We start from the raw sequence: 27391 nt of genomic DNA, 5'->3' as shown, positions 1-27391 counted from the left end.
AATTGTGAATGTTTTAAATGTCCGCACTCTGGGGATGCTGATGCTGGGGGAGGCTGTGTGTCCGGGGGAGGGGCAGGGGGCATATGGGAAATCTCTGTACCTTCCCCTCAATTTTGCTGTGAACTTTAAACTGCTCTAAAAAATTGTCTTAAAAAAAATCGTGAGGGCTTCCCTGGTGGCGCAGTGGTTGAGAATCTGCCTGTCAATGGGTTGTCCCGTGTCCCGAACCAGGGGACACGGGTTCGAGCCCTGGTCTGGGAAGATCCCACATGCCGTGGAGCAACTAGGCCCGTGAGCCACAACTACTGAGGCTGCGCGTCTGGAGCTTGTGCTCCGCAACAAGGGAGGCCGCGATAGTGAGAGGCCCGCGCACCGCGATGAAGAGTGGCCCCCGCTCGCCGCAACTAGAGAAAGCCCTCGCACAGAAACGAAGACCCAACACAGCCAAAAATAAATTTAAAAATAAATAAATAAGTAAATAAAAATAAAAATAAAGGAATTCCTTTAAAAAAAAAAAAAAGAACAGAAAAAGAAAACTGAGCTGATTTCTTTATCAAGAAAGCATACATTAAAAAAACCAAAAACAAAAAAACCAAAAAAAAAACCAAAAAAAAGAATCGTGAATGTTTTAAAGTTTCTGGTATAAAACAAATCACAACTCACATGCCAGTTCTGATAAAAGATGAGCATGATTTTAAAATATGTTCATGGTACCTGGGGTTCATGGATAGCTGTGGTCTGAATTTGTGTCCCCCCCCAAATTCACATGTTGAATCCTAACCCCCAAGGAGAAGATATTAGGATGTAGGGCCTTTGGAAGGCGCTTAGGTCATGAGGGTAGAGAACCTTATGAATGAGATTAGCATTCTTATAAAAGAGAACCCCCCATCCAAAGCTCCCCTGCCCCTTCCACCATGTAAGGATAAAATGAGAATTCTACTACCCAGTAGTAGGCCTTTACCCAACCATGCTGGCATGCTGATCTCAGCCTTCCAGCCTCAAGAACTATGAGAAATAATGTTTGTCATTTGTAAGCCACCCAGTCTATTGGTATTTGATTACAATGGACTAAGCCTGAACAGACTAAGTGGACTTGAGGACTAATTACCCTTAAACACTGTACCAGTATTCTCCCAGGAACTTCTGAGAGGGGCTACACTTTGCCCAAGACCATGGATTCTGGACCCCTAATAATCTGTTTTATTTACATATTTTCAAAACATGAAACTTTTTCTTATATACCACATTCAGGAACTCTGGGTAAAGAACAGATTAGCCCCTAACTTTTTGGTCTTAGTTCCTTTTTCCTCTGATAGAGCAGTTCTTTTATAAAATTGGTCTTTGAGAATTATTTATTCTGTGAAGTTTCATTGAGAAAACAGGATTTTGTTTTGGTTGGGTTGGGTTTGGTTAAACAGCTCTAAGTGCCTCAGAGGTAAAAGTTCTAACTCTTCTGGGTAATTTCCTTTGAAAGAGAGCAAATGTTAGGCAAAAGAAATCCATGTATACAGTCGTGCCTGGGTATCTGCCAGGGATTGGTTCCAGGACCTGCCATGTATACAAAATCCAAGGATGCTAAGTCCCTTATATAAAATGGCATAGTACAGTCGGCTTTCATATCCCTGGGTTCTGCATCCACGGGTTCCGCATCTGTGGATACAGAGGGTTGACTGTAGCCTGGAAGACTGAGGCACAGAATGACAATAGCATGGTTTATTGGAATCCAGTCTGAAGGGGTGGGATGGGGAGGGACAGGAAAGAAAAAGAAGGAGGAGAGGTAGGGAGAGGAGCAAGAAGAGGAGAAGAGGATGAGAGAGAAAAGGGGAAGAGAGAGATAAAGAGACACACACACAGAGATGGGTTTAACATCTCAATGCTATTTGTCCACCCTTTTGGTCCCCATGCTATCACCAAGTTCAAGAGGAGATGACACTGAATACAGAAACAGCGGTAGCCTTTCCAGTTGCCCCCCTGCCTCTAGCTTCCACCTCCCCTTCCCCCCAACTTCCCACTCCACCCAAATCCATTCTTCACATGCTTCGAGAATGATGGTCTACAATGCAGATGCTGGCGAAGTCTGGTCTCTGCCTCCTTCTCCTCTTCTACCCCATCCCTGCTCCTGCTCCTTGGCTTCGTGCAAAACTTGATGAGAAGCATCGACGACATCAAGAAGCCTGGAGTGAGAGGTGGTGTGATCTTTGACAGCCCTTGAGCCTGCAGCCTGGGCTCCCCAGTGGGCACCCTGACCTTCCACATCTTTCTCTGAAGGGACCTGGAGTCCTGCTAATTGTTGGACAGGGTGAGACCTTGCCCTCTAAGAAGGAAGTCACAGATGAAATGCCATTTGCTTTTGTTTCTTCCTGGCTAGCCTGAAGATCTTTAAGCAGATGTATGTTCTGCATCATTCACAGCTGAAAGGTCATGCTTCACCACATTTATAACTAAGAGGACAGTATGATTCCTGCTGTAAGGTGCTAGCTAATCGTTCTACCAGGAACATTTAGAACAACCAAGCTATGTGTTTGTAGCGAGCTTTTCATTATGGTTTTCCTAACTGTTCACTGCGTTAAAGCCTATGCGGTTTGAAATGCCCCACAGGGGAGTGGTCACCTCCACCCTGACCTGGCCCCCTCCTCCATGCCTGCCCTGCCCCTCACATCACAGAACACTTCTGCTCCGCTGTCTGCTTGATTTCTGTGAAGGTGGCCTGGGCCTTTTCTTTTATGGTATCCAAGTCCACGTTCTGAAGATTCTGTAACTGCCCGAGAATAGAATCCTTATCTTCTTCCTCTTCTTGATCCTCATCTACCATTTTCCGGAGATCTTCAGGCAAATCCACATCATCTCCAGCCATCTGGATTTGGTTCTCATCCATGTCACTCTGTGTGGAAAAACAAACACGGAGATAGAGAAACCATTCTAAAACAAACAAACAAATCCTGAAAGCAGCAGGGAGATAGAGGTCTGTTGAGGATGGACGGAGGGAATGGCACATTTGGCCATCTCGCAGCAGAGCCTGGGTCTGGTACCAGTTATGGAGGCCAGATATCCCGGTTGAGATACCCCCCTTTCACTGCACTTGGGTCGATTGGAACCTTCTAGCACAGTGGTTCTCAAAGTGTGGTCCCTGGACCGGGCAATATTAGCATCATCCAGGAACATGTTAGAAAGACAAATTCTCCAGCTCCACCCCAGGACTACTGAATCAGAAACTCCGGGGTGGGGTCCAGCAACCTGCATTTTAAGAATCCCTCTCTATCGTGCTGATGTCCAAAATGTTTAACCAACTCCGCCTCAGGGCAGCTCTGCAAGCTTTGTTGTCTATCAGCCCCAGGCTGTTGTGACTCAGGGATCCCACTCTGGAGGGTGGGGTTTGGGTTCACAGGGCCAGAGAGTGCTCCCTCGATCCAGCCATCTCTCTTCAGTGGCAACGTCTGTTTAACCATCGCCCCTCCCCTCCCTTCTACTAGACACAGAATCACCTCAAACTCAACTTTACATCCTTGTCACCTGGAAGCGAGTCTGGCGCACAGACCAGCTTATTAAGTGAATCGTCCAGCACCGTCTAGCCTTGCGTGTCGCCGATGCCTTACAACTTCCTTTTGTGGTCCTAGTGGTGGCTGTCCCACGATCTCTTAGTTCCTGCCGCCTGGCCTCTGAAATCCCTTTACCCTTAGGCTGCAGAACCCTTTGTTTTGTAACAGAGAAGAATCTAGAGAAAAAGTTTCTCTGGGAAAGGCAAGGGTTTCCTTTCTCAGATGGCTGCTCTCGGATATAATTTTCTGAGAGTTCTCAGATATAAATTTCTGAGGTTGTAACATGAGGCAAACTGGGCTTTGGGGACACAGAAGATTAAAAAGAGCACCAGAAAAGCGAGTGATGGGAAAGATCTAAGTGACCTTGTGGTCTAAGTGGTGGGAAAGATCTAAGCAGACTGTAGGGCCCACCTCAAGGATGTTGTGACCAGCCTGGAATTTGTTACCAAAGGGCATGAAAAACCACACAAAGGCAAAATGATCATCTTAGTCTTAATCAGACTGCACTGATTTGATTTGAGAAAGATTTGGGCACCTGCCAAGTCCCCACTTCTGATGCTCTGTAGCTCCAGACTTCTCCAATGGCCTTCGAGAGGCTGGAGGCCACAGCCTTTCCCCAGAGCTCCTCCTTTTATTTGGTTCTCTGGGTAAAGTGACAGCAAGCTTGGCTCCAGAAACAGGTTGGAGGCTGACTTTTTATTTTTTGTTTTTTTGTTTTTACTCAAAAAGATTTATTCTAAACATTAAAAGTTGACATAATTTGTTACAAAATGCAGCAAAGGGCTTTTGATATTTTCCCCCAAACCAAACTTCAGTTTAGGCAAAAACAATGCGAACTTCAGTCAGGATGAGGTTGTAAAACCCCCCTCTAGGCAAGGAATGCCATCATGTTGGCAGCCCCAGGGCACCATCCAGGGCACCATCGACAGATGAGGATGTGAGGCACCCGGGCGGATGCCTGGGCTCAGCCGTGATGGACAGGTTCCCCCATCGCTGGCCCCTGCTCAGTTATTTTCCTTTTGCAAACACAGTTGAGCTAGCTTCACAGAGGCAGTTAACCAGCCAGAGAGAAGTCTCAGTTTTGTCTGGAATGATCTGACGTGGTGTCTCTGCAGATCCTGTTCAGCTCTGCGCTCTATTTTTGTGTTGTCCACACACGGTCATGGAGCTCAGCGGCTCACCTTCCAACGTGAAACTTCTAGATTACCTGCCCTGCCCTACACAGAGTTCCCTCTTCGTATTTACTTCCTTGCTTTCTTTCCCCACCTCGGGAGGCAGACTTCTGATGCTGAGAAGACGAAGATGCCTTTGGGCGGCGCGGTCCTCACCAGGCCCTCCCTGTGTCGACTCCCTAGGTGAGAGAAGCTTCTCTGTGCACTTGGCCAGGACTCTTCCCCTCAAGGCGCTTAACGGATTAATTAGTTCCTTGTCAAACTGGTGTGGGGATTAATTAGTTAATCCCCAGGGGCTCCCAGCCAATCCTCCATTTCTGTTCATTTTCTATTTACCTACCCTGGAGGTTGCCTCCCTTTGAGGATGGTCCTCAGGGCATTTTTTACAGGGACGGGAGGGAAAGCAGGGCCGCCTGGAGATTCTCAGTCCACGTAAATGCAGGACCCCTGTCCACACATACACGATTTGCAAAGGCATTGCTGAGAATTCTGGCACCCCCGCCCCTCTGGTTGGTAATAAGATCTCTGCACATGTCACCAGGTTCAAACTTGGACAGAGTAGCTGCTGGGGGCCTGGAGGGACAGGCAGCTAGAGGGGCCAAAGGGCCAGCGAGCCAGCCAGTTGGTGCCCAGAGAGACCCGAAGCGCTCAGGGGGGCTCCTGGGCCGGTGCCCCCAGCACCCTCTCCACCAGGCAACCCACCGTTCTGCCTCTACTGCTTTGGACCAGTTCGGGTTTATTTTTACCTCCTTCCACTGGCCCAGGGAAGGGAGAGTAGTGGGGTTCCCCTTTGCCTCCCAACTCACAGAGGGGATCTGGATCGGCACAACTTCTAGCCAAGTGGTTCTCAAAGTGGGGTCCCGGGGCCAGCCACAGCAGCATCTCCTGGAATCTTGTTAGAAATGCACATTCTCACCCAGACCTGCTGATTCAGAAGCTGGGGGCGTGGGCCGAGCCATCTGTGATTTAGCAAGCCCTCCTGGTGATTCTGGTGCTTGCTAAAGTTTAAGAAGCCCCGCTCCACATCCCTTGAAGACAGGGGGCTGTAACTTACTCATCAGTAAGTCTCAGAACCCAGCGGAGTGTCTGGCGTGTCGCCACAGACAATAGATGTTTATTGAATGACTCGGTGAGCCCGTTGTCAGGGACTATAGCAGCCTTAACAACACTTGAATGTGCCCTCTTTACTGTCAAGAGCTCTGTTTCATAGCTACTGACTTGTTTATCTTTACACTCCGGTGGAGGCAGTGCAGCCTAGAGGTCAAGTGTTGGTTTGAGAATCAGATTACCTGAGCATGAAGGTTACTGCCACCACTTACACAGGCTGTGTGACCTTGGGCACCTAACACTACCTCTCTGAGCTTTATTTCCTTATTTATAAATTGGGGTTATGTTATTTGCCTAAGAGTCACCGAGGAGTAATTAAATGATAACTGAATTATTTGGAATATATTAAGCATATATATAATGATATTACATATAATTAAAGGTAGATGCTCCTGAATGTAATAACCTTCAGAGGGAGGGGCAGGGGGATTTGCACTGGATAGTCTTGACTCTGCTCATGGTGCTCAGCCCCAGCAGAAGGCCTCGCTCTCCTGGCCCCTTACCCCTGGCCTGGGAATGAACCCTCCCTACCTTCACTCCAGAGCCTCAGCGTTCCTAGCAAACTGGGCCTATTCATTTCCCTTTTAGCACTAGGCCCTCAATTTTGGGAGAAACCTGCCCAGAGGGTCCAGCTCCCCATACCCCTTGTCAGGCTCACCCTAATGTTTGTGGGACACAGAGGATAAATACTGATAGAGGTCCCTGGCTTAGACCTCTTGTCTAACGTACTGGCTTGTACCTCTTTTTTCCCCAGTCCCTGGTTCCATCCTTCCATGGGAAGCTTGTGTATAGGGTTCCCAGTATGCAGACCGCCACCCTACTTTTCAGGCCCAGTGGTACTCAGGCCAGCAGCTCAGTGTACCCTCGAGAGGACAGACCTGGTGCAGAGGCCTGGGCAGGCCCCAGAATGCATTTAGGCAGGGAGTTCAGGGCACTGGGCAGCCAGAGTGTGGTCTACAAGAGGGATGTGGGCAGGCCTGTCCCTTTGGCCGCAGACTTCTCACCCCTTGTGAAGGAGTGTGGCCGGTGGAGGGACAGAGGAGAATCTTCTAAAGCACAGGGCCCGGGGCAGGTGGCACTGGTTGTCCAGTCTAAGGGCAGCACTGGGTGTGGTCAATGGCTGTGGTCAGAGAGTCCTATGACCACCATCCTTCTAGAAGGACAACGCTACTGACTGTCTATCAGAAGCACCATTGCTGCAAGTGATGATTCTAGTACTGGAATCAATTTTCTTGGGCTGCAGCCTGTGCCCTGGGCACATTGTAACTAAGCGTAGGACAATCAGGCAGGGCTAGTGAGTGGCTAGAGGACAAAATGAAGTCCTCTGGAACCAAACCTGCACCCCTGGACTCATTAGCACTGTGGGTCAGCTGCAGACCTAGGACAGGCCAAGGGTTAGCGTCCCTCCCATTTGCAAAAAGCTGCAGCCAACCCAGACCCCTATCCTGCAGAGGTGGCTATGACAGTGGGAAGACTGTGGGATTTAGAGTCGGGAGACCTGGTTCTGTCCTTCGCCCACTGCATGACCTTGGGTAAGTCACCTTACAATTTGATGCCCACCAGGAGGGACCCTCAGAGGATTATTGAGCAGATTGAATGAGACGTATTGTGAAACGGCCTTGTAAGCGTCTTAGCTCTGGACAAACAGTAGCTGTGGTTATTAATATTTTAGAGGAAAAAGCGCAGCACGGTGTCAAGATCCCTGCTGAAAGGATCCCTGGGAGAAAGAAGGCGTGCACAGTGAAAGAGAGGGTGGGAGAGTACCAGCCCGTAAGAGAAAGATGGGGACAGAGCAAGCAATTCAGGCCCGTCTATGGGATTTATACAGTGGACCCTGGGCCTTGTCTCTCCCTTGCATGACAAACCACCCTGCTGATAGGACCTTGTCTACAATCCACACAATGAAAGTCTTTTCCTGACTTTCTGCTGCTGCAGGTTGGGAATGCTAGGAATATTTTGACAGAGTTCAGGCATCAAGAAAAGGCAGCAATGCCTCATCACAGCCCATGAGCACAAATGCAGTTACAGCCAATACAAATCAGCTCCAGGGAGGGAGGGGACGTTTGGCGCTGAGAACCGTGGTGTAGGTGAGTAAATGAATGAACGAATGAATGAATGATTGAGGGAAGAAGTGAAGTGAACCAACATATAAAGAGGAACTTATAGGCTATACTTCATTCTTCGGGGTTCTGTTTCAGAAGTCTTCTCTTTTCTAGAAAGCTTATCAACTTGCGATATTGTTTATGCAGTTAAGAACTAATTATTTTTATGCTGGCTGACCAGAATCAGTTTTAATCTCTTGCTTTTAAACCAGATTTATAATCTTAATTGCCAGTGCTGAATGCCCCATTATTTAAATAGCCCCATAGCCTGCACTGTTATTCCCTGTGACTGATTTCTGACCTTTCACTGAAGGGTAAGCACGACCCTGGATTCAGACTTCCTACATCCTAATCTTGATAAACTGGCCTTCATCTTGTACCAAACTGGAGATATGATGATAAACTATCTTACATGGTTATATGATCAAAAAGCTGAGTATTTACCACTTAGAGTCCAGTCAGTCAAGCTTGGTGTACAAGCACACACCAGTTTGTTTGATACAAGGTAGATTTGATTTTGGTTTTGGTTTGTTTCCTTATCTTTGGTCTACAGGATACCAAGCAGCTGGATTAATGGATTTCTTTCCCGGGGAAGAGTTGATCTAATATTTGATGTTTTACCTATTTCTGAGGATCACCAATGTCAGCAGTCACCTGTTTTCACAAACCACCCCTCACTGTCCTGGTGATGAGTGAGGCAGCCACGTTGGCCCCTAGGAAAGGTGACAGCATCCCCTGGCTCCCATCCTGCCGGGGCTTACAAGACATTGGCAGGGTGGGGTGTAGATCGAAGAATACAGCCAGTCAACAAACGCCTCTATAGAGAGGACAAGGGGGCATGGCCTGCTTTGCCAAAAGTAAGGAAGAATTCGGGCTGGACCAGGAGGGAGGTGGGTGTGAGGCCCTTGGGGGCTAGGCTTCAGCAGAAAGCCTCATCCTTGCTCTGACCAGATGCTGCTGAAGAACTGAGTTTATGTTTTCTCCCTGGGGACAGTGGTTCTCAACCCTCTCTGTACCTCTGAATCCTTTGTAAAGTGTCGAAAAACACGATGGTCAGGCCCCACCCCCAGATTTGGCTCTAGGGATCTGTGGCAGAGACCCAGGCAATAGAATTTTTAAAAAGCTTCCCCGGGTGATTCTAGCGCGTGAGTTGGTGTTGAGACCTTGTCCGGGGCTTGCTAGCTGCAACTTCTGCTATACCACATCATCTTTCCCTCTTTAGATACTTAAAGAGCCCTCAGCACACCCAGAATGGGACAGAGGCTGTGGATTTGACTCCTTGAATACAGTTTTCAGGTTTTAAAAAAATTAATTAATTAATTTGGTTGCGCCAGGTCTTAGCTGCAGCAGGCGGGCTCCTTAGTTGCGGCATGAGAACTCTTAGTCGCGGCATGCATGTGGGATCTAGTTCCCTGGCCAGGGATCAAACCCGGGCCCCCTACATTGGGAGCGCAGAGTCTTAACCACTGCGCCATCAGGGAAGTCTCCCAGTCGTCAGTTTTTAATGTTTGATTGAGAGTGTGCACACATAGGGCCCCTCGTGGGATGAAATGTTCCCACTGTGTACATCTTAAACTTCTTTCCTTTACGCAGACGTTCCAGAGGGACTCAAGAAGCTCTTAGAGGCCTCTTGTCCAAGCCTCTCCTTTACAGATGAGGAAACCGAGGTCCTGGGAGGTGAAGATACTTGCATAAATGTCATTCTGCTTGTTAGGGGACAAGAAACCAGCCCTGCTGCCAGGTCTCGCAGGAAAATGTGGCCAGTGGGTCGGATTGGCTTGGAGTTGAATCTTGCCATTTACCGGCTATGTGACCTTGGGAAGTCCCATTCCCTCTCTGAGCCGCTCTTCTTATCTGTGAAGGGGAAATGATATCTACCTACCTTCCAGGGTGGCTGTGAGGATTAAGTGAGAAAGCTGGTGCGGCTAAGCGACACATCCGAATCCGATGACTCTTTCTTCCCTTCCCAGGTTCCCCCCAGGACCTTCAATCCACGGCTCTTTCAAAGGCGTCAGTAGAGGGAGCAAACTGAACTAGGGCAGCAGAGGGGGGAGTAGGAAGGGACAGCCCCTAACGGGCCTCTGATGGCCTCCCTGTGCTGCCACCAGAAACAGCTGCTCAGAAGCAGGAGGTTTCAGTGTCTGGGACGCTGCCAGGCAGCCCTGAGAGCTCCTGATCTGAAGGAGGCAGGCAAAGAAAGCTTCACAAAATCGTATCTGTTTTTAAGAGGCAACTTTCAAATTCAGTTCTAATGGAGCTTTCAAAGTACTACATCTAAAGAAGCTCTACTGATAGATTTTCTTCTATCTTCATCTTTGTTCAAAGTGAGCGACGCCCTTAATACAGCAGACAAACACCAGGTGTAACTAAATCATATAGCTCAGCAGGGAGCAAGACATTATTTTTCAATGACTAACCTAGACTGACAATTCTGTTAATAGGATTAGGGTTCATTGTGGAACTGTTTTCTCTTATTAATTTGGCTTGACTTACATATACATTTTGAATTGGCTAGAAAGAGGGGCACCTTTGTTTATAGAGAAAAATCTTGTGGCTTTATTTAAAATGTATTACTTCCTCTATTTGCAAAAAATATGACATCTTAATTATTATATAAAGTAACTCTGTATTTTATACAAAATCATAATGTCGAATCCAGTCTTGTTCTTTTTATGAAAATTGATTTTAATATAACTCTTATGGCTGATAGATTCCTTCTGCTATTTTTGATACTTTGTTCTTTGGGTGTGTTTTGTTTTTGTTTTTTCCCAATAACATCGATCATTCAGCAAACCTTCTGTGTGTGTGTGTGTGTGTCTATGTGTCTGTGTGTAGTATGTGCATATGTATGTGTGCGTGGTGTATGTGTGTGTGCGTGCATGTGTGTGTGTGTATGTGCAGCTTCTACATGTCAGACACCATGCAAGGCCCTGATGACAGAGACAAAACCTCAGCCCCTTTGTTAAGAAGCACACAATCCAGCAGGTGAGAGTATTCAGGTTGGAAAGATGGCATAAGAGACATGCACTCAGGCATTACGCAAGCATGGAGGAGGGGGAGGGGAGGGAGGTCATGGAAGTTTCTGGAAGAAGTGGCACTAGACCAACGTCTTACAGGAAGGAAAGAGGTCACAGGGAGCAGGGTGTAGGGGACGCGAAGCAGGAGGAGAGTAGTATAGTCCAGGCAAGGGGTAGCCAGAAGTGAGGCTGGAAAGTTAGGAGCCACATCGTGGTGTACAGGCCAAGGGGGTTGGACTTTATTCTGAAAAGTCATGGTAAACCTTCGTTGTTTTTTTTTTTTAAAAAAAAAACAGGGGAGGAGGGGACTTCCCTGGTGGTGCAGTGGTTAAGAATCCGCCTGCCAATGCAGGGGACACGGGTTCAAGCCCTGGTCCGGGAAGATCCCACATGCCGCGGAGCAACTAAGCCCATGTGCCACAACTACTGAGCCTGCGCTCTAGAGCCCGTGCTCTGCAACAAGAGAAGCCACCACAATGAGAAGCCCACGCACCACAACGAAGAGTAGCCCCCGCTCGCTGCAACTAGAGAAAGCCCACGCGCAGCAACGAAGGCCCAACGCAGCCAAAATAAATAAATAAATAAAATAAAAAATAAATAAATTAAAAATATATATATATTAAAAAAAACGGGAGGAACAGAATCAGTTTGCGTTCTGGAAACCTCACTCTGCAATTTTGAGGGGAGCAAGACAAAGTCAAAAATCTACTCGACGTATTGCAGTAAAATTGCTGAGAAGTGACGAGCCCTGCGCTTGGGGATGAGCTGAGAATGATTTATGAGGTGAAGTGACAGTGACCTGGTGATTTGCTGCATGTGGCGCTGGAGGAGGAGGGACGAGGCAAGGGTGACTCCAGGGGGAGTGCTGGCGGGGAGCCCTCGGTGGAGGTGGAGCCTGCAGGAGGAGCAGGGCTGGGGGAGGATGGGTGTCTGTCTTGGATCCGAGCTAAGAAGTGCCCGAGCAGAGGTGGACGCAGCGATGAAATTTAGGGAGGAGGTATAGGAAGGCCGTATAGATTGGAGTCATCAGCACACACCTGGCTGGCAGCTGAAAGCAACAGAAGACGCAGCCATTCAGGGAGAACGTGACGGCTTGAGTGGGACAAAGAGCAGACAGAGGAAACACCCTGGGCTCTTCGGCAATTTGGGGGCGGGCAGGGGAAGGGTGACCCTTGAAAGAGACGGAGAAGGAACAGTTTCAGGAGAAGGAGAAGGAGAAGGGTGGTATCCAGAAGCTGAGGAGAGAGAGGGCTCCAAGGAGGAAGCAATGAACTAAAGGAGGCAAAGAAATTTCTGCCCCAGGAAGAACTGCTCCCGGAAGAGGTCCCCAAAGGAAAGAGCGGAACCATCTACCGCGTGGAGACCGAGCGCCGAGCATCGGCAGGAGGAAGCCTTCGGCAGAGCGGTGGGAACCAGTCATTTAGGAAGATGCCCAGAAAGCCACATTCAAAGTGCTGTTTGCTTTAGTTGGGAGAGACTTGACCTCTTTTATAAAGGAGAGGCCCATAGGGAGGAAACGCTGAAGATACAGGACAGACGATAATTAGTGAAATGAGACCCAAATCTAACATGAGCATCATGGGTTACTTTAGGCAGTTAAGTCCCCTGATTACCTGGAATTTGAAAACCAGAGGAAACCAACATAAGAGTGGACGTGAACGTTCTCACGACGGATATACTTTCCTACCTACACGTCCGATTACTGTGATTTGACGCTTGCACTTATTTGACTCCTTATGTGATGACTGCAATGAAAAGTGGTCATCAAAAGACAAGGGTACGACCAACGGGGTTGACCTTGACAGTGAACAATAAACCCGGAGAGGAGGCCTGTGGTGTTTGCCGGGCACCAGGGCTACACTCCTCCTTTCAGAGGCCACATTTCCTTTGCCCCGTCGGCAATCGACTGAAACTCTTTTTCACAGGAAACACCAGCCAAATAATTTCTCTAGAAAATACAGTTCTAATTCCAAAATGTGACATACTTATCCTCATTAGACCTGACAGCTCCTGGGAAGACATCTTCCTCAAATCTGCTCTCCATTGGGCCTGGGCGAGGGGACGGGCCCAGAATCCTGCTGGTTATGTAACCGCTGCGAGTGACCGTGGGGAACTGTGAATGAGGCCCCCAGGGGTCCCCCCTCGTTAGCTGGAGGACCTGGTGAATGTGTCCAACCGCCTGTGGGCTGTTAATACTATTAGTTCGGCTGTTTACCCAACATGGATTTTATAAGACGGCACCAGGGCTGAGGATTTTGCAAACCATGAGGGGAGGGAAGGTTGTTATCAGGAGCCCAGTAAGGTCCTGGTGAGCCTTGCTTTCTGCCCAGCACCATTTTCTTTGTTAGACGGTTGTGTTCAGTTCTCAAGTCTGCCATCCTGGGTGGAGACACACGGTTTGGAGTGGGTGGGGGAAGAATGGAGCATGAAGAAGTACTGGGAAAAGACCAAAGAGGCTCAGGGGAACTTTGAGTCCTTGGGCAAGTCCCTTGATTTGCCTGAGTTTCATGATGATGCACTGAGTGTACACCTATGATATGTGCTTTTCTGTATATCAAAAATGTTTAATAAAAAGAGAAATGCAGCTCAGACCCTGGGACCAAGCAGCCAAAGCGCCGCGGCAGCGCAGGAACCCACACCTGCCCTGGGCAGAGTTTAGAGGCCAGAGGAAGGGGCGGAGTGTGTGCTCTTCCCATGTGCCCGCCTATCCTGAGGTCATGCTCGTTGCTAATGACGATACCATGTCTGTCCTACTCATGTCTTTTGATGACCTTTTTTTTTTTTTAATTAATTAATTAATTAATTAATTAATTTTTGGCTGCATTGGGTCTTTGTTGCTGTGCGTGGGCTTTCTCTAGTTGCGGTGAGCGGGGGCTGCTCTTTGTTGCGGTGCGCAGGCTTCTCTTGTTCTGGAACACAGGCCTTAGGCGCTCGGGCTTCAGTAGTTGCAGCACACGGGCTCAGTAGTTGTGGCTCGTGGGCTCTACAGCGCAGGCTCAGTAGTTGTGGCGCATGGGCTTAGTTGCCCCGCAGCATGTGGGATCTTCCCGGACCAGGGCTCGAACTCGTGTCCCCTGCACTGGCAGGCGGATTCTTAACCACTGCGCCACCAGGGAAGTCCCTTTTTTTTTTTAATAGTCACCATGCTATACATTACATCCCTAGGACTTATTTACCTTCTAACTGGAAGCTTGTATTTTTGACTCTCTTCACCCATTTTTTTCCACGCCCCCCCCCCCCCTTGCTTCTGGCAACCACGAAGCTGTTCTCCGTATCTATGAGCTTGGATATTTTAGGTTCTCCGTATAAGTGAGATCTCCATTGATCTTTCTCTGTCCGACTTATTTCACTTAGCATCGTGTCACCAAGGTCCATATGTGTTGTCGCAAATGGCAGGATTTCCTTCTTTTTTATGGCCGGATAATAATCCATTGTATATATATATACCATGAAGACCATTTTTTAATCGTGGTAATCAGATGAGTAATCCAATAAGTGCAGTAATCAAGATGGCAAGCCCCATGAAGGGGATACAAGGAATGACGTGGGAATCTGTTGCCCCACCTCCTCGCTGGCCCAGGCCTCCCTCAGCCCTGTCCAGGCTGCCATAAGGGTCCAGTACTGACCAGCCAGCCCCTCATCCCTTTCCCTCCAATTCACTGAACACATTGCCATGGCCTTGGCCTTTCCCAATTACAGTGATGCCCACGGGCACTGCCTGGACTTCCTGGGCCTCTTTGCTCCTTATTGGAACAACTAGGAGATGAAAACCTACCACTTATATTCCCGTCATGCTTTTAAGAAGGCTTTCTAAAGGTTCCACTATGAAGGGTTCCTCTGAATAATTAAAGAAAGACCTAAGAGTTACAGGTGTTTCCATACCAGCCAGCAGCATGGGCCCCTCTAGAGAAGCTGGCTTGATACAAATATTAGAACCAAAGCATGACATTCTGGGCCTGGGAAATGACTATCCCCCATGGTTGTCATTTCCCCAAAGTCATCTCCTCTCAAGGCTGAATATTCCAATTCCTCCAATGCTTCCTCAATTACAGTCAGTCGTTTCAAAAGCTCTCACCATCCTGGTTGCTGCGGAGACAGCTACAGCACTTGGTTTTCTAGCTCTTTCCCAGCGTGCCGGGGGAGGATCTCGCTGCTCAGACACTGCTCCCCCCCCCCCAGCCTGTACCCGCCACTGTCCCTCAAGTGTGCGGCCACCTCCTGCTTTGTGACAGGTGCTCATAGCAGAGCCCACCAGGCCTTTCCAGGCTCGCTAGTGCAGCGACCGCTTTAGAACAAAATGCACAATCTGGTCCTTAATATCAAAAGAATGGGCTTAAAAAAAAAAAAGTCATGTCCAGACATTTATTTCTGTTCCTCAGCACCACCACGGCCCTTGCTTTAGCACACAGTCCCCGGGGAAGAACTGAGAACATCTGAGGGGCGGTTCCTCTGGGGCAGCCCAGGTGCATTTCCCTGTGGCTGCGTCTGGGGACGCCAGGGGGCTGGAAGGACCCAGATTCCTGCCCCTGTGCAGGCAGCGGCTCCTACCGCCGAGTACCACACCAAGGCCAGAATCTGGCTTGGACAGGAGTGACCTGTCTGCACAGACACGAAGCTGCCACCCTCAGGCTGATCTCGGCCTGGGAAAAGTGTCGGTCCCTCTTTGCCCCTTTCCAGCCATGGGTGCTGTTGAAGGCCCCCTGCACCCTGTGCCTCAGAGGGGTGGGAGGAGAGCATGTAACCTGTGACAGCCACTCAAGGCAAAGGAAGTGGGGCAGGTCTGCACTCCAAGCCCGAGGCCTGCATTGAGGCTGGGGTGTCGGCCACATCTGGTGAGAACTGGACAAAGCAGAATATGATCCAGGTGACGTTTTATGGCATTCTTCCTATTAATTACCATTGTTACGAATAGTGCACATTGGATTAGATAGAATATCCATGTGCTTACAAAAAAGCAGGCAGTTGTATTGTTGGGGTTTTTCACACCATAAGCAAAGTCTTGCAACATTATGTGTAGCATCCATTTTTACAAAATCCAGCCATGTTATACAAGCGCCCTAGGGAGGCCTCCACCAGAAAGTAAACTCTGCGGTGAAGGATGACGTGTGGAATGCTTTCAAGTCACACTATCACTGTTTACTTGAATTGTGTTGGAACTGCGTCAGCAACTCACAGGTCTCCGGTCAAGCCATCAGCTGACACAGAGGCAGGAAATTGATGCGCCTGGTCCTCTGGGGGACGGATTCTGCGACGCTTTGCTGAAATAGTGAGCAGTGCTGGTCTCCGCCGAAGTCTCAGGATAATTTTAAACCACATGGAACTCCAAACCGCTCTAAAACTTTTGGGGCACCTCCAATATTAAGAGTAGAAATAGCAGAGACCTTGAGGCCAGAAGGAGCTACGTTCAAATCCTTTTGTGTGTTAAGATGTTCTTTTGCGTGGTTGAGAGGCCCAAGTTCCAATCCTGGCTCTGTCACTCCACAGCTGTGGGGTTTTGCGAAGTCCCTTAGCCACAGCACCCCTACCCCGAACCCCCACTGGCTGCAGTTTCCTCAGGGCTAAAGTGAGGCCGCGGCATTAGACTCTTAGATGAACTCAAAGGTCTCCTTCAGGGTCTATGAAAAAATCAGGTGGGCTGTCATATGCATTGTGCATTTGAAACAGCTGTAGAAAAATGGGTACAGTAACCCATGCAACGAAAGACACTGGGCTCCATCGTTAACAATGTATAGATTTCTTTGGGGTCCCCCTCCTCTAGCTGGCTTTAGGGAGCAGTGGCCTATGCAGATAGAGTCACTATCGCTCCAGGGAGGATATGAATCTGTACGTTACGTGGCTATAATTCTCCCCTCTTTCCATAGTTTCTGTTGGAAAGGCTCCTGTTTCACAGGACAGCTTGGCTCAGAGATTTGGGAATTATTTTTTCTCTGAAGAGCATCAAACTCATTTTACAAAGCCTGAAGGTGTCCACCCCTGAGAATTGAGGTAAGCAAGACCGTGGACTCACCAACAAAGCTCAGACGCTTGTGGTTCAGGGACCTCCAACTCTTGCCTTGTTTACAAACATCAGTGTGCCCACCCCAGGCCTCCAAGACCCTTGGTTGTTATTATCAAGAAATAAAACTTTTGTGCATAGAGATAATAACAGCAATTAGAGCAATCATCCATGGAGCTCTTTCCACTAGTCAGGCACTCGCCTTGTCAGGCACACCTTATTATCTCAGACAAAGACCTCAGGAAGTAGGTATCACTGCCCCCATTTTATAGATGAGGAAATGGAGGCTCAAATATATTAAAAAACCATCTGAGACTGCAGATGTCAGAGCCAGAATTGAAAGCCAGTTCTCCTTATATCTTCACCAAACAACAGAACAGTCATCAAAAATATATCCTCAACAGCAACAGATATATATGTATTCTTAAAAAGCCCCACCTTTGGGACTTCCCTGGTGGTGCAATGGTTAAGAATCTGCCTTTCAATGCAGGGGACACGGGTTCCAGCCCTGGTCCGGGAAGATCCCACATGCCGCGGAGCAACTAAGCCCATGTGCCACAACTACTGAGCCTGCGCTCTAGAGCCCACGAGCCACAACTCCCGAAGCCCGCGCGTCTAAAGGCCGGGCTCCGCAGCAAGAGAAGCCACCGCAATGAGAAGCCCATGCACCTCAAGGAAGAGTAGCCCCCCTGCTCGCCACAACTAGAGAAAGCCCGCGCGCAGCAACGAAGACCCAGTGCAGCCAAAAATAAATAAAATTTAAAAAACACAAAAAAGCCCCACCTTTCTGGAAGAGACACAGCCAGTTGATGGTGTGTGTGGGTGTGTGCGCAAGCACGCAAGTGCACTTAATTTCTGCTTCCTTCCAAACGAGATGTGTGGTGCTTTCATCAGATGCACCGGAGGTGGGAGGCCGGGGCTTCAGTTGAGCGGCGTGAATCTGCTGCCACATTGCTAAACACAGCCCGGCCATCCCAGGGAGCTTCAGGAAATTCAGGCAACAGGAGCAGGAGGGACCGTGTTAGGAGTGCTCCACACTCCCAAAATGCAGTCCTGGTGGGAAAAAGTACTAACCTGGAATAAGGTGGGCAAAAAGCAAGGCACTCTTTTCTAAATTCATTGGTTGCAAATGAACATGAGTTTAAATTTTATTGTGAGTTTTCCCCCCTCAGTGAGCACGTCCGTCTTAGGATCAAGGTCTCCCGGACGCGGGGCTCTATACCTCTTCAGTGGCTTCAGCAGTGACCTTGCATGGGCAATGGGCTCGCTCCCTTTGTTTAGAGCTTGCAGCTTCTGAAGTCAGTTTTTCCAGGGATCTGCAGGGGAACCACTGAAGCAACTGGTTTAGCGGCACTTTCTAAACCGCCCAGCCTGCTGAAGGTGGCTCTCATCCCTGTGGGAGGACCACGTGCTTTGGAAGGATCTCTTTGGCTTCTCCAGGTGGAAGATTTCTCTCAGGGAGGGTGCCCCTCTGGAAAGGGGAGTTGGACAGCCAACCCAGAAGGTGGAGGTGGAGTCATTTAGAGGAGCTGGGCGATCCCCAGGTAGGGGGAAATGAGAAGTGAGTCGGGAGCAGGGAACTGGGCCCTTGGTCACCCCTGGATACAAGCCCTGGAGCAGTGCATCCGAGCCCTGTGCCAGATCATGTCAACATATCCTGTTCCCACCTCCCAGCCAGCAAAGGTAAAACAGTTGTGCAGTAGAGGGCACTGCAAGCAGTTTTTTTTTTTTTTAATTTTATTTATTTATTTATTTATTTATTTATGGCTGCGTTGGGTCTTCGTTGCTGTGCGTGGGCTTTCTCTAGTTGCGGTGAACGAAGGCTACTCTTTGTTGCAGCGCGCGGGCTTCTCATTGCGGTGGCTTCTCTTGTTGCAGAGCACAGGCTCTAGGCACACAGGCTTCAGTAGTTGTGGCACATTGGCTCAGTAGTTGTGGCTCGCGGGCTCTAGAGCGCAGGCTCAGTAGTTGTGGCACACGGGCTTAGTTGCTCCGCGGCATGTGGGATCTTCCTGGACCAGGGCTCGAACCCGTGTCCCCTGCATTGGCAGGCGGATTCTTAACCACTGCGCCACCAGGGAAGTCCCTGCAAGCAGTTTTTAATTTACAATGAGTCAGACCCATGACTTTTGGAAACCAGCCACTTGACCAAAGCCCACAGGTGTTTGTCCTCTCAGCCAAGATGGAGAAGATGGTGCTCGGTGATGACCATCACTGCCACACCATCTCCAAAAGGAAGGAACGGATTGTTCCTCTGAAGTGGAGGAAGAATGTCATAGAAGTTAAGACCCTGGGCTCTGCTTTGCCTGGCAGCATGGCCCTTGGCCGGAGGGTAGTTACTCTCTTTCTGCCTCTGTTTCCTCTAAGAAACCTACCTTACAAGACTGTCCTGAGGATTAAATGAATTGACATGTGCAAAGCACTTAGAACAGTGCCTGGCACTTAGGAAGGAGCTCAAGAAATGTCAGCTGTGATGATTATCCGCATTGTGCATTTATATATAGATGTTCTATAGTCTTTAGATAAATTTACATAAACAAGTATTACTCCATTTTGTTGAGAGGAAATGGAAGTTCAGAGGTTAAAAGACTGGAATCTAGTTTTTATGAACAAGTTCAATGCTATTTTCACTATATCAGATACCTCAATTATGATTAAGGCATATAAATATATTTATGTATTATATATGTATATATATGTACATCTATGTGTGTGTATATACATGTTTTATATATATATATATATATATATATATATATATATATATATATATATATACACCCATGAGTGTGACCCTTTGCTGATAATCAAACACTCTCCATTTCTTATTACGTAAAAAATGACTGGATGTTTACTGTGTTGAGTGTCTCACCTTTGGGAGTCTGTACTTTTCTCTGAGGTGAACTCTGAGGCACGCCCTCTCTGCCTTTTTTTGTGTAAATGCAGCATCTCTTTCCATCCTAAAAGTAAAAGAATAGAATAAAGGATCAAAGGACGAAGAGAGCTAAGGCCATTCCAGCCCCTGCTCAGAGGAGCCAGACACTGGGACACACCTTATGAGTTCCCACTGCAGGCAGACAAATGGGAAATGGGGGAGTTTTTCCTACCTCCCCAAATTTCTGCCTGTCTGTCTGTCATTCCACTATCATAACTCAGTACAGACCCTAAATCCCAAAGACAGCTCAGTTCTGGGAATCTCTTTCTGAGGCACCCCGGGAGAGGGGCAGGGTGATTACTCCTGATGTAGACCTGACCTCGCTATGTTTCTCTAAGTACGACCTGGGACCACAAGCGTGAGAATCACCCGGAGCGCTCGTTAAGAATGCAGCTTCCCAATCCGACTGCATTGTGGAGAGAAGCTACATTTTAAAAGTCATCTTGTTTCTTATTTTATTATATTTATTAGGGGTTAACACATTTAGTACTTCTGAAATGCTAGGTGTATGAGCTGATGACAAAGGATGTTGAGTGTTATTCTTGGGACATAAGTTTTATTTATGTTTTAAATTAAAAAAATTGAAATATAGTTGCTGTACAATATTGTGTTACAGGTGTACAATATCGTGATTCACAATTTTTATTTTTTTGGCCGTACCATGTGGCATGTGGAATCTTAGTTCCCTGACAAGGGATCGAACCCGTGCCCCCTGCAGTGGAAGCACAGAGTCCTAACCACTGGACTGCCAGGGAATTTCCCCCTCCCCCTTTTTTTCCCACAATTTTTAAAGATTATACTCCATTTATAGTTATTATAACATATTGGCCGTGTTCCCTGTGTTGTGTTACAATATGTCCTTGTAGCTTATTTTATACATAATAGTTTGTACCTGGGATGTAAGTTTTAAATTCTACAGAACACTTATTTTTATGGAAAAAAATGTTTGGAGCAAACCGCTAGCATCTCCTTCTACTTCCTTTCCTGATGCCCTTTATTAAACCCTTATGTGGACTTTCCACGTATCTATTTAAGGTCCGGGTCCGTCTCCACCCATGCTGCCTTGATTCTGCAACATTCCCAAAGTGGAAGACATTTTTGAGTTTTTTTTTTTTTTGGCCACACCATGTGGCATGCGGGACTTTAGTTCCCCGACCAGGGATCGAACCCACGTCCCCTGCAGTGGAAGCGTGGAGTCTTAACCGCTGGACCACCAGGGAAGTCCCCAGTTTTGAGTTTTAAAGGATGTTCTCCTCCAGATCTCTGCAGAGCTGTGTTTCCACAAGACAGTTACACTCAGTGACTGAGAGTCTGAGATTCAGTTATTACTCTGTTCATTTCATTTCACCAATAAGTTGTGATAGAATTCAGAACTCTGAGCTACAATAATGTGGAACTTTTAAAAAGCACTTGAAATCCCTGACAGCTGAAGCAGGGACATTTAAAAAACATACGGCAGGGAATCCAATTGTGAAATGTTCTCTCTGTAATCTTACCAAAGAGACATGTGTTCTGGAAACGATGCCTTCGTCCAGGGGAGAAAACACATCTGCTCCTCTCTTCCCATTGTTGCCAGTTATAAACCACCAAGTCTTGCAGACTTTTTCTTCCCCATGTCTCTCATAACCATCCCTTTCATTTTAACTACAGCAGCCTCACGAATGTTCCATTACTCCATACCGTATCTTGTGCAGTGATTCTTTAAATAGTAGTCTGTTGACTCAAGTATTCTATCAAAAGAGCTGGAAGCAGTGGTGTGCTGGCAAACGTATCACAACCAGCTCTTTGGGGAAAGAAGCTGTTTGTAGAACTTGCCAATTTCCATGGTGTAAATACTCCCACCCAGGCTGATTTCAAACTATCAACTTGATGTCATTGAATGAGGAATTGGGGAGAGATGAACACAATCAGCTTTCATGAGTCAGTGCAGGCTGCTGTAGGTCAGCTCCAGCATGTCACTGGCTGGAAGATTAATTTTTCTCAAGCACTGTTTAAATCAGCTACTCTTGAATTCAGCAATCTCCCTGGGCCTCTACTGCCCGGCATGGAAACAGCAGATATGGTCTGTCCACTTTTCTCTATCATGAATACTATGCCGGGCCACTTGATTGGAGAGGCCCTGGACATTTAAATGATCTCCCTGCTTCCATCATAGCCCCACAATTGAGAAGCAACACTTTTTACAAACTCCCTCAGTGATTCTTACACAAGCTAAAGAGGGTCACCTTCACAACACTGTCAATCAACCAGACTCCAGTAAAAATTTAAAAACATAAAATAAAATAAACAAGGTCACCTTCTAAGCCCCAATTTAGGTTCAGTGTTCCCTTCCCTGTTTGGAGGGAGGCATCCTCAAACAAGGTAGGGTATGGATTTCCATAATGCTCTGCGGGTGGCCTAATTGGACTTGTGATGGTGCTGGTGTGAAACGGGCTCCCTTGCTCATGATGATCCAGAGAGAAGTGGACATCTCCGGGGACGTCTGTGAAGCTCACGTTCACCACCTCCTCTCCCAGCTGCCCAAAGAAGTGCATTATTGGAGGCTATATTTATATACCTGGCCCCACCCTCTGGCTGTACAGGATTGGACCAAGCTGGATAAATGGACTTTCTTCTCTGGGAATTCGGGTTTGGGACTGAGAAAGAGACCAGTAGTGTGGCTTGAGCTGTAATGAGTGAACTTGGGGGATGTCGGCTGCCATTTTTCACTGGCCACATGGTTTGGGTAGAGGACCAAGTAGAGGGCTGACTGCCCCGAAAGAACAAAGCAGCCATACTGAGGTGGAAGCCATGGCAAGAGATTGAAAATGAGGGCTCGTGGCTTCTCAGCAATGCTCTGGTCCTGGTTCAGGCCCATATGAGGCCTGGGGGGATTTCTGTTATGGGTTTGGTGAAGCATCTTTGCATGAAGCATGATTTGCCTTAAAATAAATCGCCTGTTTTCATTTTCAGGTGGCTAAATTGGTTTCTATTTCTTGACTCCAAGTTTTGGAATCATCTTCTTTTTCACTGTAATAGTTGCTCTCATTTATACATTTTATTTTTTTATTGAAGTATAATTGATTTACAAGGTTGTGTTAGTTTCAGGTGTACAGCAAAGTTATTCAGTTTTATATATATACATATACATATTCTTTTTCAGATTCTTTCCCCTTATAGGTTATTATAAAATATTGAGTATAGTTCCCTGATGCCTACTTCTTTATGTTGTATTCTAGGTGATGAAGCTCTTGAAAACTCAAGCAACGGACTGGAAGTCATGCCTCTTGCCATGGGAAAGCAGGCCAGCCTCACCGTCCTGCTACTATTGCTTAAATCGGTTGATCACATAAATGTATCACACACACACGCGCACACACACACACACACACACACACTCACGGAGCTGAGTACCTGGTAAATAACCCAATCCACTGACTGACCATACCATCCGACTATTCATCTGTCCACATATAAAATTAAGTAAAACAATGTCATTAGTTAATCAAACAGATGCCATATCTGTGACCAGATTTATTGCTGGGACATACTGAGTGATATTTTAATATCAGGTATGTAGTCTATATTTCTGACCATTTTCTTTTTATTGGGCCCCTTGAGCTGAGAACATTTGGTGCTATTGTTCTGCTTCTGTTTCATTATACATGTGTTCTTTTTTTTTTGAAACATGCCAAGGAATGATGCCTTTTTTTTGCCTAAGTATTATTTTAGCACAAACATTATTTTTGCAGTTGCATTTTTAAAAAAAACTGATCTTAAATTTACTGCAGAGCCAAGCATAATACATTCTAGGTAGTTTTATAAGTCACAATTTCTTTCAGGAAAAAATACAGTAGACAAGGTTTCCATTAAATGCAGGCTTTTATGCTTAGTTTCCTCCAGGTCATTAACCCTTTCACCTCTAATCATCTTAGCAACAGGACTTAGGCAACTATTATGTTGCCTAAGCAACATAACAGCCATGGTGGCAAAAAGAAATACTTTTGTAACATACGATGTACATTTAACTTCAAGATTGATGCTTCAATACTCAGTTGATTTGATTATTAAGACTCTAATTCTACCTTAAACTTTAAAAAATGACATCTAGATTACACTTAAAGATCAGTCTTCAGCAGTGAAGAATTGGTGATATTCACATTCCATAATACCCACCTGAAATGTTACTGTTTTACTTTTATTACATTTTATATAGCCAAAAGAATGTCCTTATTTTTTGGAGGTACATAGCCAAAGTATCTAGGGGTAAAGTATCGTGATGTCTGTAATTTACTTTAAAAATGGTTCTCTGTATCCATCTATCTATGTTTCCATGTATCTATCTATGATCTAACCAAATAATCATCTACAAGCAAATATGGCAAAATGTCAACTGTCAGTTTTATGCCATAGGTATATATGAGCATTCATTATACTGTTCTACTCTTCTGCATCTTTAAATTTTTCATAATAGGCAGTCCACACATTTATTCAGTCTTTGAGAAGCCAAGTTTTATGACATAATTGTCATGTTGTATTTTCTAGGCTTTTTTTTCTGCACACGTAAGATCTAGAACACTGTACTCTATGTTCTTTAAGGCCCTCTTCCAAGTGCAAAGTCTGAATTTTCACAATTTGAAAGCTTTCTGCTTGCTAGGAGGGTGAATTTCCTGACGACTGTAAAGTTATTTAGGCACAGTTTTTCATTTGAACAATTGAGGTCAATTAAAATGTGTCTGGATCAGAAAGTGTTCAGTGGCTTTCAGGCCAACACGCAGATTTATTTAGTATTTTTAAATTTCCATTCATACAAGTAGGACATAGTAACCGCTGATGCTAGGAAATGGTTCACTTTAGCAGAACAGACTTTCCTCAGGTTAGAAGCAAACAGCACGAGGAAAGGCATCTAAAGAGCAAAGAGGTAGAAATTGGGGAGCTGAAGACGGTATGGCCAGAATGAATTTCTTTGTGCTTTTAAAAGGAAAGGAAGTTGCATGTACTCACTTCTCCTCGATAACTTGCTTTTGGTATTCCTCATATTCCTCTCTAGTCATCCCCTGAGCTGCTGCAGGATCAGATGTACCTCCTTCTTCTTTTTGTTCTTCAGACCTGCCACCAAGTCCTAAATTCTTTACCTGACTACTTATCATAGTTTTCATAAGGAAAGCCATTGTTTCTGCCCCAGAAAAAGAATACCAAAAACTCAGACAAAACCTGAGGAAAAAAAAACAAACCCACAAAACCTCCAAATATCTTCAACGACAGCAACACTTTTAAAAGCGGAGGGCTTCGCATAGGCTCATCTGTTCAAGGGCGTAACGATACAGAAGAGTGGTCTGGGCGCTGTAAGCCGGATTAAAGGGGTCAACTCCCGAGTATAGAGAGGCAGATGGCTCAGATTACTAAGGCATACGATCAGATGCAACCGACCACTTTCTGAACTAATACACTAAGCTAATTTCAGAGGGAAAAAAAAATCCTTCACATTATCCATCCCTCTCCCTACCCATTTCTAAATTTTAAATTATAAGCCAGCAGGGCTTCATCAAGAGTTGGTTCAATTAAATTAATCAGAGCAGACTGATTATATGGCTGTAGTGGAATTTCCAAATTCCAGCCCTTGAGGACAACATCCGGTTGAAAACTGAGTCCAGTGAGACTCAAAACCCGAAATGCTTCATTAAGCAAAAATAATCCTTTGATCCATTATTTTATCTCATTGGACTCTAAGTACTATGCAAGGATTTGCTTTTTGGTTTGCTTGAATTCTATACTGTTTCAGCAGTTACTGTGTCCTGTACATAAATACCCAACCGAGGCAAGTGTAAAAGGGCAAGCCAGAAGGTCCTCCGCTTGCATCTGGATTACCCTAGCCTGCTCCTGAATGGTTACACTTCTGCATGGAAATGACATGCTGGATACTTTAACTGCTCTGATCCAGAAGGTAAGAACATATGAGTCAAATCATCAGTGTGTATCGAGGTCACCTTTTCCTCTTACACGCAGTCACTTCCTGGGTGCTCTATTGAAGCTCACTGGTGTACTTGGAGAAAACCTCTGACCATGTTTTGTAACACAGATTCTCAATGGCTGTGGTTTTCTCCAGGTCAAGGGAGGAATTTGAGCATGGCTAAGACTTTAATCTATGTTAGTATCTTTCTAATTAAAGCACTCCAAGAGCAGGTGGGGCAGAGTGGAAAGATGCAGCCTATTAGTAACCTATGCTTATTATTTTATCTGTAGGCATGAGCCCTTTCAGGAAATAGATGACTATCCCTCAGATTGTACAGAACTATATAAGCTGGATTTTTGCCTAAAATGCTTTATGTATTTTAAGATCTGCTTTTCGTCTTACTAACCAATTTAAAATTGTTGCTAAAAATGGTCTCAATTTGAAAGATTAACAAAGATTTAGGGTGAAATAGAAACTTTTCTCGGTGTTCTCTGATAGAGAACGTACATTCATACTTAGCTCCACTTTCACCTTAAGATGTGTTGCCTGGGACTTAATACATTCAAACCATGATCTCTAAATTATTATTTATAATAAAAATCCATTTTATAAGTTATTCTAAGTTATTAAATTATTAGATTATAAAATTATTAAAATTCCATTTTATTAGGAATTAGGAAATATTATGAATGGTGAGGGTCTCAATTCTAAACTCCAAAGCCAGTTGGTGAAGCAGCCTCTCCTTGTCCAGTCCTCTTCTGTCTGTCTGTGTGTGTGGGACGGGGGGAGGCTGGGAGGAGGGGTGGGTGTCAAGCATCACAGAAACTCTTATGTGGTAACTACATCAGTGTGACAAATGAACACTCCCTGGTGGTGCTTTATCAAATCAAATCTTTCATTGTCTTCCCAAAAGATAATTCCATTGGAAATGGGATCACGTCTTTAAAAACTTTTTATTCCTCAATTTATTACAATGGTCTTTCCACTTGGACATTCAGCAACTATTTGCTGTGTGTGGAATCCTCCAGAAAGGGGAAATAAATACCCCAGGTGAAACGGGACAACTAGGTGTTACCCCTCCAAAGGCTTCTCATCACACTTGAACAAAATCCCCAATCTTTACTATGGCCATGTCCCCGGTGCCCCAACCAGTGTCTAGTTTCCAGCACCCCACCCCCCCCAGAAGGCTCACTGATCAGGCTTTAAGTTTCCTCTGATTTCTTTCAAACCTATCTAATTTAATTCTTTAATTTTACATTACTCACTATCTTCTGTGGGCTTATAGCACAGGGTCCATTATGTTAGTTTCCATTTTCTGAAACCACTTTATAAAGACCATCTTTTACAAAGCTACCAACCTTGAGACAGAAGTATTATGAGGAAACTGAAGGTCATCTTTAGTCAGTGGCAAAGTCAAGACTTAAACACTGATTTGTTTGACGCTAAAGCTCTACTCTTTCCTTTTTATACCACACGGACTCTCAGAATTGGAATTACTTGGTTGAATGGTACTTGCCAAAAAGAGGAAAAGATTTTTAAAAAACTGCCATTAGTAATGACTGAAAGTTCCAGCTTAGCCACACTATTACCAGTAT

General features: G+C 46.1%; 1 protein-coding gene across 1 annotated transcript; it reads right to left on the bottom strand.

Moving 5' to 3' along the window:
* Window positions 1-2653: 2653 nt before the first annotated feature.
* CPLX4 (complexin 4) lies at window positions 2654-25014 on the bottom strand. Its single transcript, XM_061170138.1, has 3 exons — window positions 24848-25014; window positions 19802-19889; window positions 2654-2881 (listed from the first exon to the last, which is right to left on the bottom strand). Exons 1-3 carry the CDS (start codon window positions 25012-25014, stop codon window positions 2654-2656), a joined length of 483 nt encoding a protein of 160 aa, XP_061026121.1.
* Window positions 25015-27391: the final 2377 nt, after the last annotated feature.

The sequence above is a fragment of the Eubalaena glacialis genome, chromosome 15, assembly GCF_028564815.1.
Source record: "Eubalaena glacialis isolate mEubGla1 chromosome 15, mEubGla1.1.hap2.+ XY, whole genome shotgun sequence".
Classification (NCBI taxonomy): Eukaryota; Metazoa; Chordata; class Mammalia; order Artiodactyla; family Balaenidae; genus Eubalaena; species Eubalaena glacialis.
The sequence above is the reverse complement of the archived record's forward strand: the minus strand, read 5'-3'. Positions and strand labels throughout refer to the sequence as shown.

Coding starts and splice junctions, on each gene's coding strand:
- CPLX4 (XM_061170138.1), bottom strand. CDS start 25,014: ATGGCTTTCCTTATGAAAACTATGATAAGTAGTCAGGTAAAGAATTTA. Junction 19,890..24,847: donor AAGCAAGTTATCGAGGAGAA/GTGAGTACATGC, acceptor TTTTACTTTTAG/GATGGAAAGAGATGCTGCAT. Junction 2,882..19,801: donor AAAAGTACAGACTCCCAAAG/GTGAGACACTCA, acceptor TTTTCCACACAG/AGTGACATGGATGAGAACCA.